Source organism: Pseudopodoces humilis, chromosome 11 (assembly GCF_049639895.1).
Source record: "Pseudopodoces humilis isolate 2021_Gansu_Grassland_sample_001 chromosome 11, ASM4963989v1, whole genome shotgun sequence".
Classification (NCBI taxonomy): Eukaryota; Metazoa; Chordata; class Aves; order Passeriformes; family Paridae; genus Pseudopodoces; species Pseudopodoces humilis.
The window spans coordinates 10,782,996-10,797,456 of NC_142210.1; the positions used below are offsets into that span (position 1 = coordinate 10,782,996).

At 39.6% G+C, this 14,461-nt stretch overlaps 2 protein-coding genes across 7 annotated transcripts in view; one reads left to right on the forward strand and one right to left on the reverse strand.

The window, feature by feature from the left end:
- The window catches only part of ATR (ATR checkpoint kinase), a 40,739-nt gene extending 33,033 nt beyond the window's left edge, over nt 1-7,706 (reverse strand). For both annotated transcript variants that reach the window (XM_014256207.2, XM_014256206.2), the window contains exons 1-8: nt 7,646-7,706; nt 6,867-6,958; nt 5,809-5,952; nt 4,367-5,256; nt 2,815-3,002; nt 1,401-1,595; nt 964-1,190; nt 16-168 (exon numbers count right to left, since the gene is read on the reverse strand). In XM_014256207.2, the coding sequence (XP_014111682.1) occupies nt 16-168; nt 964-1,190; nt 1,401-1,595; nt 2,815-3,002; nt 4,367-5,256; nt 5,809-5,952; nt 6,867-6,958; nt 7,646-7,704 (1,948 nt within the window). In that variant the 5' untranslated portion in view covers nt 7,705-7,706. The remainder of the gene's footprint in view (nt 1-15; nt 169-963; nt 1,191-1,400; nt 1,596-2,814; nt 3,003-4,366; nt 5,257-5,808; nt 5,953-6,866; nt 6,959-7,645) is intronic.
- Nucleotides 7,707-8,309: 603 nt separating this feature from the next.
- PLS1 (plastin 1) overlaps nt 8,310-14,461 on the forward strand; it is a 40,673-nt gene continuing 34,521 nt past the window's right edge. For 2 of the 5 annotated variants that reach the window (XM_088060958.1, XM_005527066.2), the window contains exon 1: nt 8,310-8,445. The gene's annotated coding sequence lies outside the window, so the exon portion shown is untranslated. Of the gene's footprint in view, nt 8,461-14,461 lie in introns of all 5 variants that reach the window. The other 3 variants (XM_088060961.1, XM_088060960.1, XM_088060962.1) reach the window with 3 other exon arrangements.

Consider the following 14,461-nt stretch of genomic DNA (forward strand, 5'->3'; position numbering starts at 1 on the left):
CTTTAACATACTTACAGAAACTCTGTGCAGTTTTTTGACTCAAAACTAGAGGACCAAACCCCCAAAAAGATGGCTTCAAAGAAGAATCATCAGGATGGCTGTAAATCCAGGGCAGAGACAGCAATCCACATAAGTCATCAAGAATCTGATCACTCAGTGGAATTTTCACTAGGGGAAAAAAACACCAAAACAACAAAAAAAATAAACTTTTCCAGCTCTACGGAGTTTATAAAACATTTTATATTCTTAATTTGCTACAAAATACTATTTTTTCTGTCAACAAAGATGAGTATCACTATTCCCACGTTAATATCCTACTTTTTAGGCATGTAATAATAAATCATGTAGTGTTAAATCAAAATAACCTAAAAATCTAATTAAACAGATGACAGAATATAACACATGAGCAGCATAATGAATATAACTTTGGTATCTCTGGATTTGTGCACAGACTTTCAGGTGGACTTTGGGGTGTCTGGTAAGCTGAACTCATAATAACATTTTAGTCTTGGTAATTGAGTCTGTCCTGCATCCTACTAGTTACTTTTAAAAAAAACATGGAAGTACTCAATATTTTTGGAACCACGTATGCCATGTCTGCTGAAGCTGGTTACAAGCTTTGAAACTACTGAGTGGAGCAAAGGTAGTAAAGTATGCTCTGTGTGTCTTTAAAAGAGAACTGTTACAGTTTCTTCCTTTTTTATGTATTTTCATTATCCCCACATATACTCTTGATCAGATAAAAATCAATAGAAGTACAGACAAAAAGTAGATGATGTTCAAAAAAGAATGCAAATGAAGGTCTTTAAACAGAAAATAATGCTCTCTTTTTTATTTAACCTCTTTTGTAAAAGAGCTGGAATACTAGAACAAAATTCATAATTTCAGTACCTCTATCAAAACAGACTTAATACAGTCAGATGAATTCCTAGTTTACAAAAGACATCTTAAAGGATTTCTTACCTTGTGCATATAGCAAAGCATCAAAGATTTTTACTATTCTGTCAATAACTTGTTCTAGATTAACAATCTGCGTAGCAGCCTCTAACAGGTTTCTGCAGACTTTCACTACTCTTGTGGTAAAATCAGAGGAAATCCACTTGAACTGTATATTCACCATTGAATCTGAGGAGCTTGGAGTATTCTTACACGTATCAGAGTCACATGGATGAGACACTCCATACTCTTTACTGTTAAAATAGAAATCACATCAATGCAACAAATGCAAACAACATTTAATATTAACTGCTTGTAAGCCAAGTTACTATGAAAATGTACTTCAAAACGTACAGGATCCATCCAATATTGATCCTGATATACAGACAAGCATTAAATTACTCAAATTGTAATGAGAGTTACGAGAAACTCTTGGTCCCACGGTTTTCCCTTGGTACCTTTACCTAGTGGAGTCTTTTGGGGGAGAACAATGAACTATGCACAGAGCAGCCAGTCGCAAAATTACAGCAATTCCTTCCACGGTCTGAAGAACATCCCATGGCAGAACTTCTTCCTCGAGGAGAGACATTAAGGATGCAGCTTTCTTAGTGATGGTATTCCATAGAGCACTCTTCAGTTTCATGTTTACAGGGCTAAGTCTGTAATTTGACCATAATAATTATTTTCCAACACATGCTTTATTTCACAAAAGATAAATAACCATAGCAAAACCAGAGCTAATCCGTATTTGATACAAAATTCAAAAAAATTGATACAAAAAATACCAAATGAAGTTTTAGCTTAAATGTGTTCTTTGGAAGGAAAATATTCTAATTCTGAATTTTAGTATGACTCATATCAGATTTACCTGAAAGGCTATAAACATATAACTCTACAGTCCTTGGAAGGTCTTGGTAAGCATAAAAAGGCAAATACTACACCCATCTTTGAGAGAGGTAAAAAATGAGAATCTGTGGAACTATAGACCTGTCAGCCTAATCTCACTCCTTAGGAAGATTATGGAAAAAGTCTTCCTTGAACTCATTTCTACCTGCAGGAGGGACAAGAAGGTGACTGGAAACAGCCAGCATGCATTTACGACAGGCAAATCATGCATTTGATTCTTTTCTACAATGAGAAAGGCAGATCTGTGGAGAAAAGTGGGCTGCTTTTTCACAAGACTACAACTGCCTACAAAATTAGGCTGACAAGAACTTCATGACGGTCTGTATGACAAGTCCTGCAACTGGCAAAAAAACCCTGATACAATTGAACAGACTGAGAGCTGACTAATTAATGAGCAGCTTTGGAGAAAATTACCTGGCAGGCTTGTGGAAAAGTGGAATATTACAGCAGTGTGACCTTGTTTCAAAGAAGGTCCACTACACCCTGGGCTGTACTCAAAAGAGTGAAGGCTGATCACAAGCCCACATCTGGAGAGCAGCATAAATTTTGAGTGCCCAAAGACAAGAAAGAGATCAATTTCTGGCACAAGTCCAAGATAATCAGGGAGCACAGCACAAGCAGAGGCTGAGAGAACTGGTTTTGTTCATCTGAGCACAACTTGAGTTAACTAGACCTGCTTTAAGTACATCCAGTGTAACAGCACAGCCACACACAATTCTGTCACACTATGGACGCTCTCAGCTTTGTTTTCACTGTGAAAAAATGAAAATAATTTTCATTGAACACATACAAAACAGACTCTTTGATAAAGTTAGGCTTAAAAACCACTGGTAGATTTTGATACCTCAAAATATAATTTATATTTTTTCCCCAGAAGCTCTTTCAATCTGTGTAAGAAGAAACTGCCTCAAGAAGTTGTCATTTATCATTCAATAGCCAAATTACTATAAAAGTAGTTATGAAGTTTCATACATTAAAGGTGCAGGTGGTTTCTTTGGGTGTTTTGTGGGTAGGCTCAGTCGTCGTTTTTTCTCTGGAACTTCATCACTGCTGCTGCTCCACCCATCAGTATCTGAGCTCTCCAGCTGGTTCTGCTGAAGCTCCTCAAAGATTTCTTCTGTTTGTGTTTTTAAAGCTGCATAAAGTGGACTCACCAGATACTGGGACGGACAAACAACAGAGGCACCATGATGTATGGTCTGCCTTACTTAAAGATGTGGTATCACTTCTGACTTATAATATAATATAATAAATAAATATAATAAATTGCAAAATATCACAGTAAAAAAGTTTATTAAAACCTTTCGGTTCAAAAAAGTTAATTACAAGATGAAAACTCTTATGAGTGAGCAATGAAGCTCCCTGAGCTGCTACCAGAGAGGATGCAGCTTGTTCAGCTGTTTTGCAGTTCCTGCAATAATACCTTGCTACCAAAGCCATTAAACAGACACACAAAGTTTAACAAACAGGCAGGATTCACAGAAGAATGTGTGGAATAGAGGCACTCAGCATATCAACAACTCATTATCAACACCTTGTTATGGTTTTTAACTAAAATAGGGTTTATTTAGGTTGAGTATCAGGAAGAAATTTTTTATTAGGAGGGCGGTAACACACTGGCACATGTTGCCCAGAGAGATGGTGGATGCCCCATCCCTGGAAACACCCAAGGTCAGGCTGGGTGGAGCTCTGAACCCTGATCTAGTTGAAGCTGTTCCTGCTTATTGCAAGGAGATGGATTAGATGGCCTTTAAAGGTCCCTGCAAACCTAAACCATTGACTCTATTTAATTTAAACTTTTCTACCTACCTGTCCCTAACAAACATGACTAAGAGCATATGGTTAGAAAGTAAGAGCATCTCAAACTACTGCACACTGCTTGCAAAGCTGCCCTCACGTGAGTGCACTCCGGGCTTTATTCCCATCTTATGATTATGGACAGACAGTTGTGCCTGCATAGCTTATGGACAGTTTAATATACCTGAAAAACACAGGAGTCCAGCTATGTGGGCCTGATTTTCTGAGTCTGAAAAGGTTTTCAGCCTGTCAGTGGCTGATTTCTTTCCCAAGGGAAAGTTTATTGGGAGTCTTTCTCTCAAGGATAATTTCTGTAAATAACTTATAGTTCTCAAAACAATTCTGTACAGCTGTGCTGATTGAGTTTCTCTTGTTCTATCAATGGGACTAGACAGGTGTTGTTCCCTTTACCAACCATGTTAACTCTGTATTAGAGCACCTTATAAAAGGTACCAAAAAGCAGACAATAAAACCCTTCTGATCATCTTCCTCTACCTGCTGAACTGAACTCACACTTCATTATTTCGTGTCCAGCAGCAACACAGCTACATCCAACAGATTTAAGAACCCTGACCTGTACAAACATGTGAAACAGTTGAGAAAAAAGGAGTATCAACCTAAACACACAATTAAAAATAGCATTTTCTAGATTTTCTTCTTTGCACAGATATAGGTTTTTGTATATGATCTATTCACACAAAAAATTCAGTTTTTAAAATAAACCTACCTCTTGTTCTTCCTGAGTTCCAAGCACATTCACAAAAATTCTACATATGGTACTGATACAGGTTTTTCTTATTTGTAAGGCAGATTCATAGCCAGCTGGAACAAAATCCAGAAAATACTGCAGTATATGGCAAAAAGCAGTTTTCAGCTTTTCGGACTGAAGACACCTAAACACATCCCCTTCAAACAATGAGCAGAGCTTCTCTAGCAGCATATTCAAGTAGACAGGTTCAATATTTTTGTAAGAATCCACTTCAAAAGGCAGCAATGTCCTCACCAACAGTAAGAGTGGTTCTCCAAAGAGTTCTGATTCTTCTGCATCCATTTCAAGTGCTGATTGTAGAATTTCAAAAAAGACCCTGAAGAAAACACTGGCCAGCTGTTCTGGAGGTCCTCCTAAATGAATTAACTTCACCACAAACTTCATTGCCAAAGTCTTAACTTCTGGACTACCATACTCTAACAGGGAGCAGCCTATCCCCCAGAGAATAATATCTTGTCTTACAAAAAACATATCTGCAACAGTATTTGTCAGAATAGACATTAATGCAACTTCCAGATATTCTACATTTGCAATACCCATCAGCTGTAATGGTGCCAATCTTAAATATCCCACTTTGTCACTTATATTGCTGGAAAATCTCTTTACAGTCACTGGCCAGACCAATCCATCTCCCCAGCGATGCTTCTGTGCATCTCTTTCATGCAAGATGATTAAGTCTTGAAAAAGCTGTAGCAAGTCTTTAGTTAGTGCTTCAAAAATGGAGGAACTCTTCATTTTAAACAGAAAAAATAAAGAGCAGATGACATCACAAATGTTCTTGTGCAATGTGCTGCAGTTTGGAGCTGCAGCAATACGAAGAAGCCTTGTTATGATCCAGTTACTAAATTCTAGGACAATAAAAGAGAAACTTTATTATTAGGATAAAAACTAAAATCTCCAATTGAGCACCTCCCTAAATGCAGATTGCTTATCACTAAAACTAAACTCCTTGAGATAAATGCATGTATGGTCAGTAAACAGTCTTCACTGGGACATTTATTCAGCAGATCCCATAGGAAAAGAGGAAAAGAGGGGGCAGGACATTGGGGTTGGGAATGGAAGACACACATTTTACACCAGTATTTCCAGACATTTTCCTCTGTCAAATAAACACTCAGGAAATTAGTACATGAACAGCATTTCTCATCAACACTATATAATAATGTATCTATGCAATAGTAATGAATATGTCAAAATCTGTCTTGAGAAAGCTTCATTTTCACAAGTGCTAATCCATTCACAATATTCAAGATCTATCATCGTAATTACTTATAAATTTATAATGATGAACTTACATATCTGCCTTTTCCCCCCTTCTGTTCTTCTGGATGATCCCACTGCCTGCAAATTTAAAACCTGAAAATACCAAACTTCAGCATAAGCATTTTCAACAAACTCACCAATGCAACTGCATTCAGTTTCCTCCTGATTTCCATCCACATTTACAAACATAAGTGGGGAAGATTTCATGATATGTTGAATAAAATCAAGCAACATCACAGAACTTGGCTGTGAATCTGACTTCTTAATCAGTTCCAAAGCAACTTTAAAAAGAAAGAAGACAATATTTAAATCAGCATTGCAATAAACCACTTCAAAAATTTTGTTCACACCTTATGAGATAAATATTTTTTAAAATATATATAAAATACTATGATATGGTATTAAACCTTCCAAATTATTTATTGGGAGTATATTTTTTTAATCCATGAAGATAATTTCATGCATATTGTAAACCCTCCATGTGACTCCAAACTGTATGAAGAAAAGTATAAATTACTCATTAAATATTATAAACTCCAAATGCATTAATATTCAGTTAAAATTCTATCCAACTGTGTGTTGAGTGAAGAACAGCAAATACTTAACTTTTCCCTACATTTACAGTCTTGCTAGAGAAACAATGCTGAGACTTGTTTCAAACCTCCAGAATATAAAAGGTTTCAAAAGGTAACTTCAGCTTACTGAAGCAGAAAGTTTAACAAAATACTGAACATATCTAATGCTGCTCCATTGAAACAGGTATCTGAATCATACCAGATTTATTCAGATCCCCCAGGGATCCTATCCAGTGTTAGTTAGTACAAGAAGGAAACTAACTGAGATTCAGACAATACTTCAGTTCTGAAAACCACATGTGAATATAAGGAATTGCAAGCTATGTTACTCCTGAACAGTGACCTTACATGACACTCCTCCTTTTCAATGTTGTGAGCATGTGTATTCACACAACCCTGTATTGCATTCAGCCCCTCCTTTGGAGGTGTGTGTGTATGGTTAATTTACATAGGGAACTTCACATCCTAACAGAAAATACATCATCAGGGACTTTATTAAAAAATAAGTCAGAAATGGTACTATATTCAACTAAAACTTTCTTAAAATGAGAGTTTTAACTTTTATTTTTGGCAGGAATTACTTAAAGTATAAAGAAGACAGATAGGAATGTAATGCTTACCAACATCTACATCTGTAAGAATTCTGTCAATGAACTGGCAGAGTATTTGTCTTGGTTTCTGCACAACCGCGTTGTATTCCTCTGGACTAGCACTAAAATAAAAAGAATGATATTTTAATGTTACCACTTTTAAAATACAAAATAATTATTTGAATTCTATCTCAACAACTTAAATACTGATTTTCTTTTCTTCTAGAAGTCTTAAAAAATGGATACAAATTGATTTCTTGATGTTGCATAGAGGTTTGGGGGGGATTTGGTTTGTTTGTTTTTTTTAAAAATTTTCTTGTATTAGTGACGGGCCTGTCCCTCAGCAGTCAGGGTTTGTAGGGTCACATCTTCAGTATACTATGATATACTATATCTATCTATGGATCTATCTATATCTCATATACCTCCATATCAGCTCGTTGCCTACTGCAAAACAAAGCTACAGTGCTCGTGCTTCCATTGAAGCTCCAGAGCCCGGCATATTCCAGCTCTGCGGCTCTCGGGGAGCGCTCACAGCACACACAGCAGCAGCCCCAGGGCGCCGGCTGCTCTGAGGCCACCAGGCCGCTCACGTCAGGATCTGCCAGCGCCACCCGGGAGGGAGAGAGGGACAGACCCTGGCAGGTGGCGGGACAAGGGATCAGCTGAGGTGAAGGCGCGGGCACGGCCGCACACCTCGCACACCTCCTTCTCCCCTTCCCCGCTACATATGCCGGACCCGCTTCCCCCAGCGCAGCACAACCCCCACACACACACGCCCTACACGATGGCCACCGGGCCCGTCCTACCCAGCGAGCTCCCGCAGCGCGGGGATCATGGAGGCCATGCCCAGGCCCTGCTCCGCCATGGTTCCGCTTTGAATCGGGCGGCGCGGAGCGGGGCGGGCACGGCGGTACGGCGGCCGGCAGGGCCCAAACCTCCTCCCCCGGCGCTGCTCGGATTTAACCGTTTCGTCCCCACACACAGAGCGGCCGCGGCGGCTCCGGGTCGGTCCCTGATGGCACCGGCGGGCAGCTCGCCGCCCCAGCGGGGCTCTGCTGCGCGGAGCGCTGCACGGACACGTAACAGCCAGCGGGTCCGAGCGCACCCCGCCGAGCCTCGGCCGGTCCGGCAGCAGCACTGAGGGACCGTCCGGCCCCAGCGGGCGCCTGGCGGAGTACGGGCGGGGGCTCTAGGGGAATGGAAGAAAGGAAGCTTCACAGAGTTGAGAGTGGTTTAAGCGAGGAGGGGAGCGCCCGCGCTCTGAGAAGCGGCAAGGAGAATATTTCGGTGCAAGCTCCCTCCTCGCCCGCCGCCTCCCCAGGTCGGCCGTGGCAGCACTGCCCGCGCAGGCGGGACGCACCTGAGTGTCAGGTGCGGGACAGCCCCGCCGGCCGCCGAGACCGGCCCGAGCGGCCCCGGCCCGCCCCCGCCATCGCCCCGCCCGCCCGGGCCGGCCCCGCGGCGGCAGGTGGCGGCGGGACCCGGCGGGGCTGGCACTGCCCCTCAGGTGCTGCTGTGCGCCGCGTCCGGCGGGAGCGGGGCCGGGAGCGAGCGGAGCCGGCGGGAGAGCGCGTTCAGCGAGCGGGCTCGGCGCTTCTCCACACAGGTAGTGGTGAGCAGCGTAAGATATGCTTTTTCTTTTTTTTGTTATTATTATTACTTTTGGAGCGTATGTTGCTTTATATTATGTTTCCCTTTCACGTGTGTAAAGTACGGGAGGTGTTGATGAGAAGGGACGCGGGCGGGCGGTGCCGGTGCTGAGCGGGAGCGTTTGGCCCCACCTGGGCAGCGCGTCCTGAACTTCAGGAGAAAAAAGGATAAAACAAGGGGTTATGGGCAGGTGTGAGACGCAGAGACAATACGTAAGGGGACACTGAACTCTGAGCTTTGTTTTTGTCATTAGGAGCTCCGGGTCTTTCCGCAAGTGTTTATGAACTCTACTTAGCCGTGTTTTTGGGTTGAAATAAAATCCTCTCGGAGGATAATTCTGTTGCCTGTTTGCGCTGTGCTAGGGCTGTGTCGCTTTCATGTAAAACAGACCACGTGTGTTTTAATTATTTGAACCATTTCAGATGAATGCTTTCGGGGAACCTATTGCTAATGCTTCATTCAGAAATAGTTATTTTTGTCCTGCAAAACACGTTTGTCATTTCAATAAAATTCTGCTGGCCTTTTAAAGGCTGGTAACTTGGCACAGACCTAAAATACTTAAAGAAACTTTACAAAATATAACTGGGTTTTATCTTAGTTTGTTTTTCAGTGTATATTGCAATGTTTTCTACTAGCTGACTTTATGAAAAGTTTTTTCTAGAGTCATTCCTAGAGGGAAGCCAGGAACCATGAAGCTGTATATGGTTGGTAAAGTAGAACTTCAATGGTTCAGGAGGACCAAGTACATCTGGGTTTTGTTATCAGTGTTATTTTAAACATAAAATTTTCTAGACCATTTCAATTTAAAGTATCTGTTATTGTGAAAACAATATTTTGGGTGTTAATTTCCAAGACTGAAATGACAATCAGACTAAGGAAGGTGTAAACTGTACTGCTTGCCAATTTGATGTAGAGTTGAAACTCCCATGTCATCCCTGATAAACATAAGAGAGGGCAGGATACTGTTGGTATACTAGGAAGTCTAAGAAGGCTCTGTTATCCTAAGAAATAAACTAAATTTACTGAATCATAGGGTGATTGATTGGTTTTACTGGTAAAGCATAGGTGTGCACATGAAGTGTTTAATAAAAAAAAGTTATTTTGTATGGAAGTCTCTGGAGTCAACAGTGAGATCATATTAATACAGCTGTTGTAGAAATGCTTTGATTTGTCACAGGTAGAATGCTACATAAATTTGTGGTGCAGCTTCTGTGAGCATTTACTGAGCATGCAATTCAGGCTTTTTTCTTTTCTGTAGTAAGTACCTCTAAGAATTTATTAGAGGGACCTCCTGCTCCCCATTCTTCACTGGGAATTTTACTTCCCAGTTGCAAAGCCCCATCTACTGACTTCTCACCATACCATCAAATTTCCCCAGCTCTCATGGTGTTAGAATTCTGACTCCACATGAGAGTGCCCATAACTCCATTGGGCTATGAGGATGTAAGAAGTCTCACACAGCCTAGTGTTTTATAGACCCTCCAGGGAAACAGCACCTGAAACACCTGGTTTTCTTGCTTTTCTTAAGCACAGGATAAACATCTCCTTGTTTCTGTCTCATCTCATTATATTGCACTTTTATGTCTCTTGGCCCCCAGGAGGAGAAGCAGGCAGGTTATCAAGCATTTGAAGAGAGTGACTAATTGCTAATGAAGATAGTGTGCTTGGAGACCTTTCTCTGTTTTCTCCTCCAATGCAGCTGTTTCACATTGGTGAAAGGCATCTTAGATGAGCAGAGCCTAGCTTGCAGAACTTGGGTCAGGGGAAGAAATTCATGCAGATAGGTACAGCTAAGAATCGAGTTCAGTGAATACAGCACTACCAAGATTTCTGCCAAAGCTGCTGTTAATTTTTTTTAAAATGCTTTATTTTTTTTTTTCTGTTCTCTTCCCTACTTGTGCAGTCCTCTCACTGTATAGTTGCATGATTCTTCCATACTCAGGCCTCTCTTTTTCTTGGCTTTCATTATTTCTTTACCACATGCCTCTGCAGGTCATTGTACTTATTTTAAGACACTGAGTGGCTTTGCATTGGACCAGCAGGTCTGAGACCACAAGAGCATGTTAATTGTACTTTTGAACAATTTGTTGTTTAATTCTGAGGCATTACTGTTCATGCTCTCTGTGGATGTCTGTGAGCTATTCTCCCAGGAGCTTGGCATGACTGCCGTTCAATCTCAGCTGTCCTGCAGGCAGACAAAAGGAGTACATATAAGTGCACGTGTGTGTTTCATGATGCCTTCAGGAACTGTGAGCTGTGACCTACAGGCTCTGAGCGGAGGTGAGGGGAAATGCAGCTGAGATGGTACATGGAGGTCCTGTGAGCTGGACTCAGCAGTCTCACTCAGTATCAGGGTGTGCTTATGGCTCCTCATTGGCAGGGCTGCTGTAGTAACACCTGAGAGGCTGTGAGTGCTCCAAGTCACATTTTGCTATGCTTTGTCACTGTACTGTGGCAGAGAATAAGGAAGCAGTAATTATAAATGTAGTTCTGGGAAAAGATACTGAGCTGAAAAACTGAAATTGGTCAACCTATAACCTAGGTTTTAAGATCTTGGTGGAAGGTGTTGTCTTATTAGCTTATTTGCAGTCTGACATTCATGGAACAAACAGTCAACTGGTGATGGTGGTATGATTTGTAAAGCAGTATTAACAATGAAAATAACAACTGACATTGGTCAGATCAATATGGATCAGAAATTCAGGTTCCTGATAGAACCTGTTCTGCATTACTGGATTCTTTATTAAGGTTTTTAATAATTTCTGTTGCTAAATATTTCAAAAAGGGCTTGAATATGAAACAATAAGGATGATTTCTCTATTCTCTGGTGTATTATATTTGTGATAAAATTACTAATTCGATTATTTCAGCTTTGATTCATCTGGTCACATGCAGGGAATGCTAAGTGTTAGCCATGGCCTTATTATTTACATAATTATTTGTTTTGCTACTTCTAAGTGTAACTTGATGAACTCCTAGGTTTTTATGTGGAGGTGTGTACTTGCTATTACATACAGGTGTCCAAGGAGAATAAAGGTACTGCATCACAATAGCTCATCAAAGAGAATGGTATTGCTAAGCCTCAGAAATAAATTATGCATAAAGCAGAATGTGTGCTTCTCTACACATGCTTTTGGTGGGAAAAGGATTATCAACCCACTTTCAGGGCTCTCTTGGCAGATGTTTCCTTAATAATAATAGTCACTAGGGGGAAAAAAAAAGCTGCATCCAGTATTTCCCACTTTCAATCAATTAGTGTATTCGTCCTTTCATCTCGTTAATAATCAGTGCTAGAATAGACTGATTAAAAACACTGACATGTAGAAAAGCTGAAATCTTAAGTCATATGTTATCAGCAAGATTGTATTTATTTGAATGTGATTTCAAGAGTTTCTGTCAAAGATTCAGGACCTAACTGTTTATTTCAAACCAGGTGTTCCCTAATAAGTTTTCTTTTCCAGAGTTTTTATAGTTTGGAATGTTTTTGTCTTGCTTTTAACTCCACATCTCCCCTTCTCCCATTATGTTTGCACATGTCCTACTGCTTCTCTTTGCACTAATTTATCACCTTACTACAAAGGGAAATGAAATTATTTCATTCATATCCTAGAGGTAAGGCAATGTATAGTAGTGTGAAGTTATAATTTTCCATTGAGCTGATTGTTTTACTTCTGCAATGTTTCTAGTCCTTCCAAGCTTGATTTATAAAATCAAGATTTAATTAATTGAAGCTAGTGAGGATTTCCTCTTCCCTTTCCAGGTAATATGATGTATTCAATGTGAAATAATTGAATATTAAGACATATTTCATTTTACTTACCATCACTCTTATCAGCCACTGAATTGTGGCTGAGTATTTAATTGTGTGGGGCAGAATATTTTTCACATCCCAAATTACAAAATATTAGAGCACGTAAATTTAGATTTTATCAAGAATTTATTTTTTTAAAGAGTTAATTATCCTTTAAATCATATCAATAATTCCCTCTTTTTTAGAGGGGTTAGTTGTCACTTGCTTGGAGTTGCATACAGAGGTAACTACTTCACTAGTGCAAGACCTGTTGGAAAAATTCTTCTAGAAGCTGATATCTTGTTTATCTTAATCATTGGCATTTTTATATCTTTGATCACTCAAGAGTGATTTCATTATTCTACTATTACCAGAGATTTAAATAAAAATAATTGAAACAAATGCCTGCACTCCTTAATATTTCCAGAATCTTTGACCATTCTGCTTGAAACTCAACCCTCCTGACTGGCCTTTTCACCATGGACAAGGTGGTTTGGTCACCTCCTACCAAAGCTGCTCCCAAGAGAAGCTTGGCAGCAGCACAAGACTTGCTTTTTGTCATGCCAGAGCAAGTCCCTACTTCTGGCACTCCTGTTGTGTTTGTTTTTAAAAGGTGGCTTCCACCCTGAAATGGTAGCCCTTGTGCTGTGTGAAAGACAGCTACTGGGTCAGCCACTCTGAGCTTTTTAATGAACTTCTGTCTGATAGACTGACTGCCTTTGGGAAAGTAGAAATTATGAATTTATCTATAATAATAGAAGCACATATTTTGGTTGTATTCCAAAATTTCTTCATGCTTTCCCTCCTGATTTTTTTTTGGTGTGGTAAATCTATGGAACAGACTCTTCTGCCTTTCTGCTTTTTACTAAGTAAATTAACATCTAGGCATTTAAACTCAATAGGATTAATCCATATTAATCCTCCTCAATGAAATAAGCATATGTTGGATGAGTGATTGACTCGAGTCTGTGTGCTACCTAAGCAGTGCTTCATTAAGATGTCCCTTCAGAAGTGCTGCTTCCCGCAGGACTCCTCACCCAGCAGGAGACAGACCAGTAATAGTGGGAAAGCTTCAGAAGGTAAGCATAGTACTGACTTGCTGAGTGACAGTAACAGCACAATAAATATTTTTGTGTCATGTTTCCAAACTTAAAAACAGGGTATTAAATATAGGGTATTGTTTAATGATCAAGAGTATTAATTTTGGAGACTTAGAAATATGAATTATTTTTCATTAAATGTCACCATGTAAAGTGATGGTAAACAGTGTGACAGAGTTACTGAGTTTTTGTGAAGGTCAGTAGGGGTAGGATGATTCCTTTGGTGTAGACTTTTAGCTAACTAAAATCCAAAACATATCAGGTATTATATGCAATAAAAAGCTTATTTTATATGCTCTCCAAGACATTTTGTCCTTGTGAAAGAGCTGATTTACCAACAAACTGATTTATCTGTTGACCACAGCTGATCATCAAAGAGTCATTTTTTGGCTATGTCTTTCATTTGCCAAATATGTGAAAATCTGCTCTCAAAGTCTGAACAAGTGTTATGACTTAGGAACGGTGTAAGAAATATTAATGTTTTCCTTTGAAAGTGTCACGGTTTGGAAAGGCTTTGGACTGTAATCTGGCAGCTTTGGTGTGCTGTAGCACGTACTGCAGGCTGTGACAGCAAACAATTGTCACTTTATCGTGGGCCATTTTAAAATGGCTAATACAAAACAAATGTAAATACATTATATTTAAGAACACTCAGTGTTTCAGCAAAGAGGCTCATTACTAAGGTGATCCAGCTTACAGTGTTTTCTGTGTTGTAAGTATTGTTCCTTATAGTTAGTACATGTTAGATAACTATATAATTGTATCTTTCTCACTTTATGGGACTTAATGGGTACTTTATGGGTAATTCATTTTAAAGCAACAAATAATTTTTTAAACCATAGTTTCTTGCTTTGTAAAGGCTTTCATTAACCTAACATTATTTCGTAAGATTTTCTTCATGATACTTATAAAAAGGAAACAAAAATTCTGAATTAAAAAAAATCATGTACACTTCTATGCATTGTTTTCCAGCAGTGAATAAAATGCTAGATTTTCATTGTTTTAGTACAAATGCCTGGATATATCTTTTGTTTTGACTTTTTTTTCTTAAACTCATGACTCTGTTGCATGCTTGCAATGTA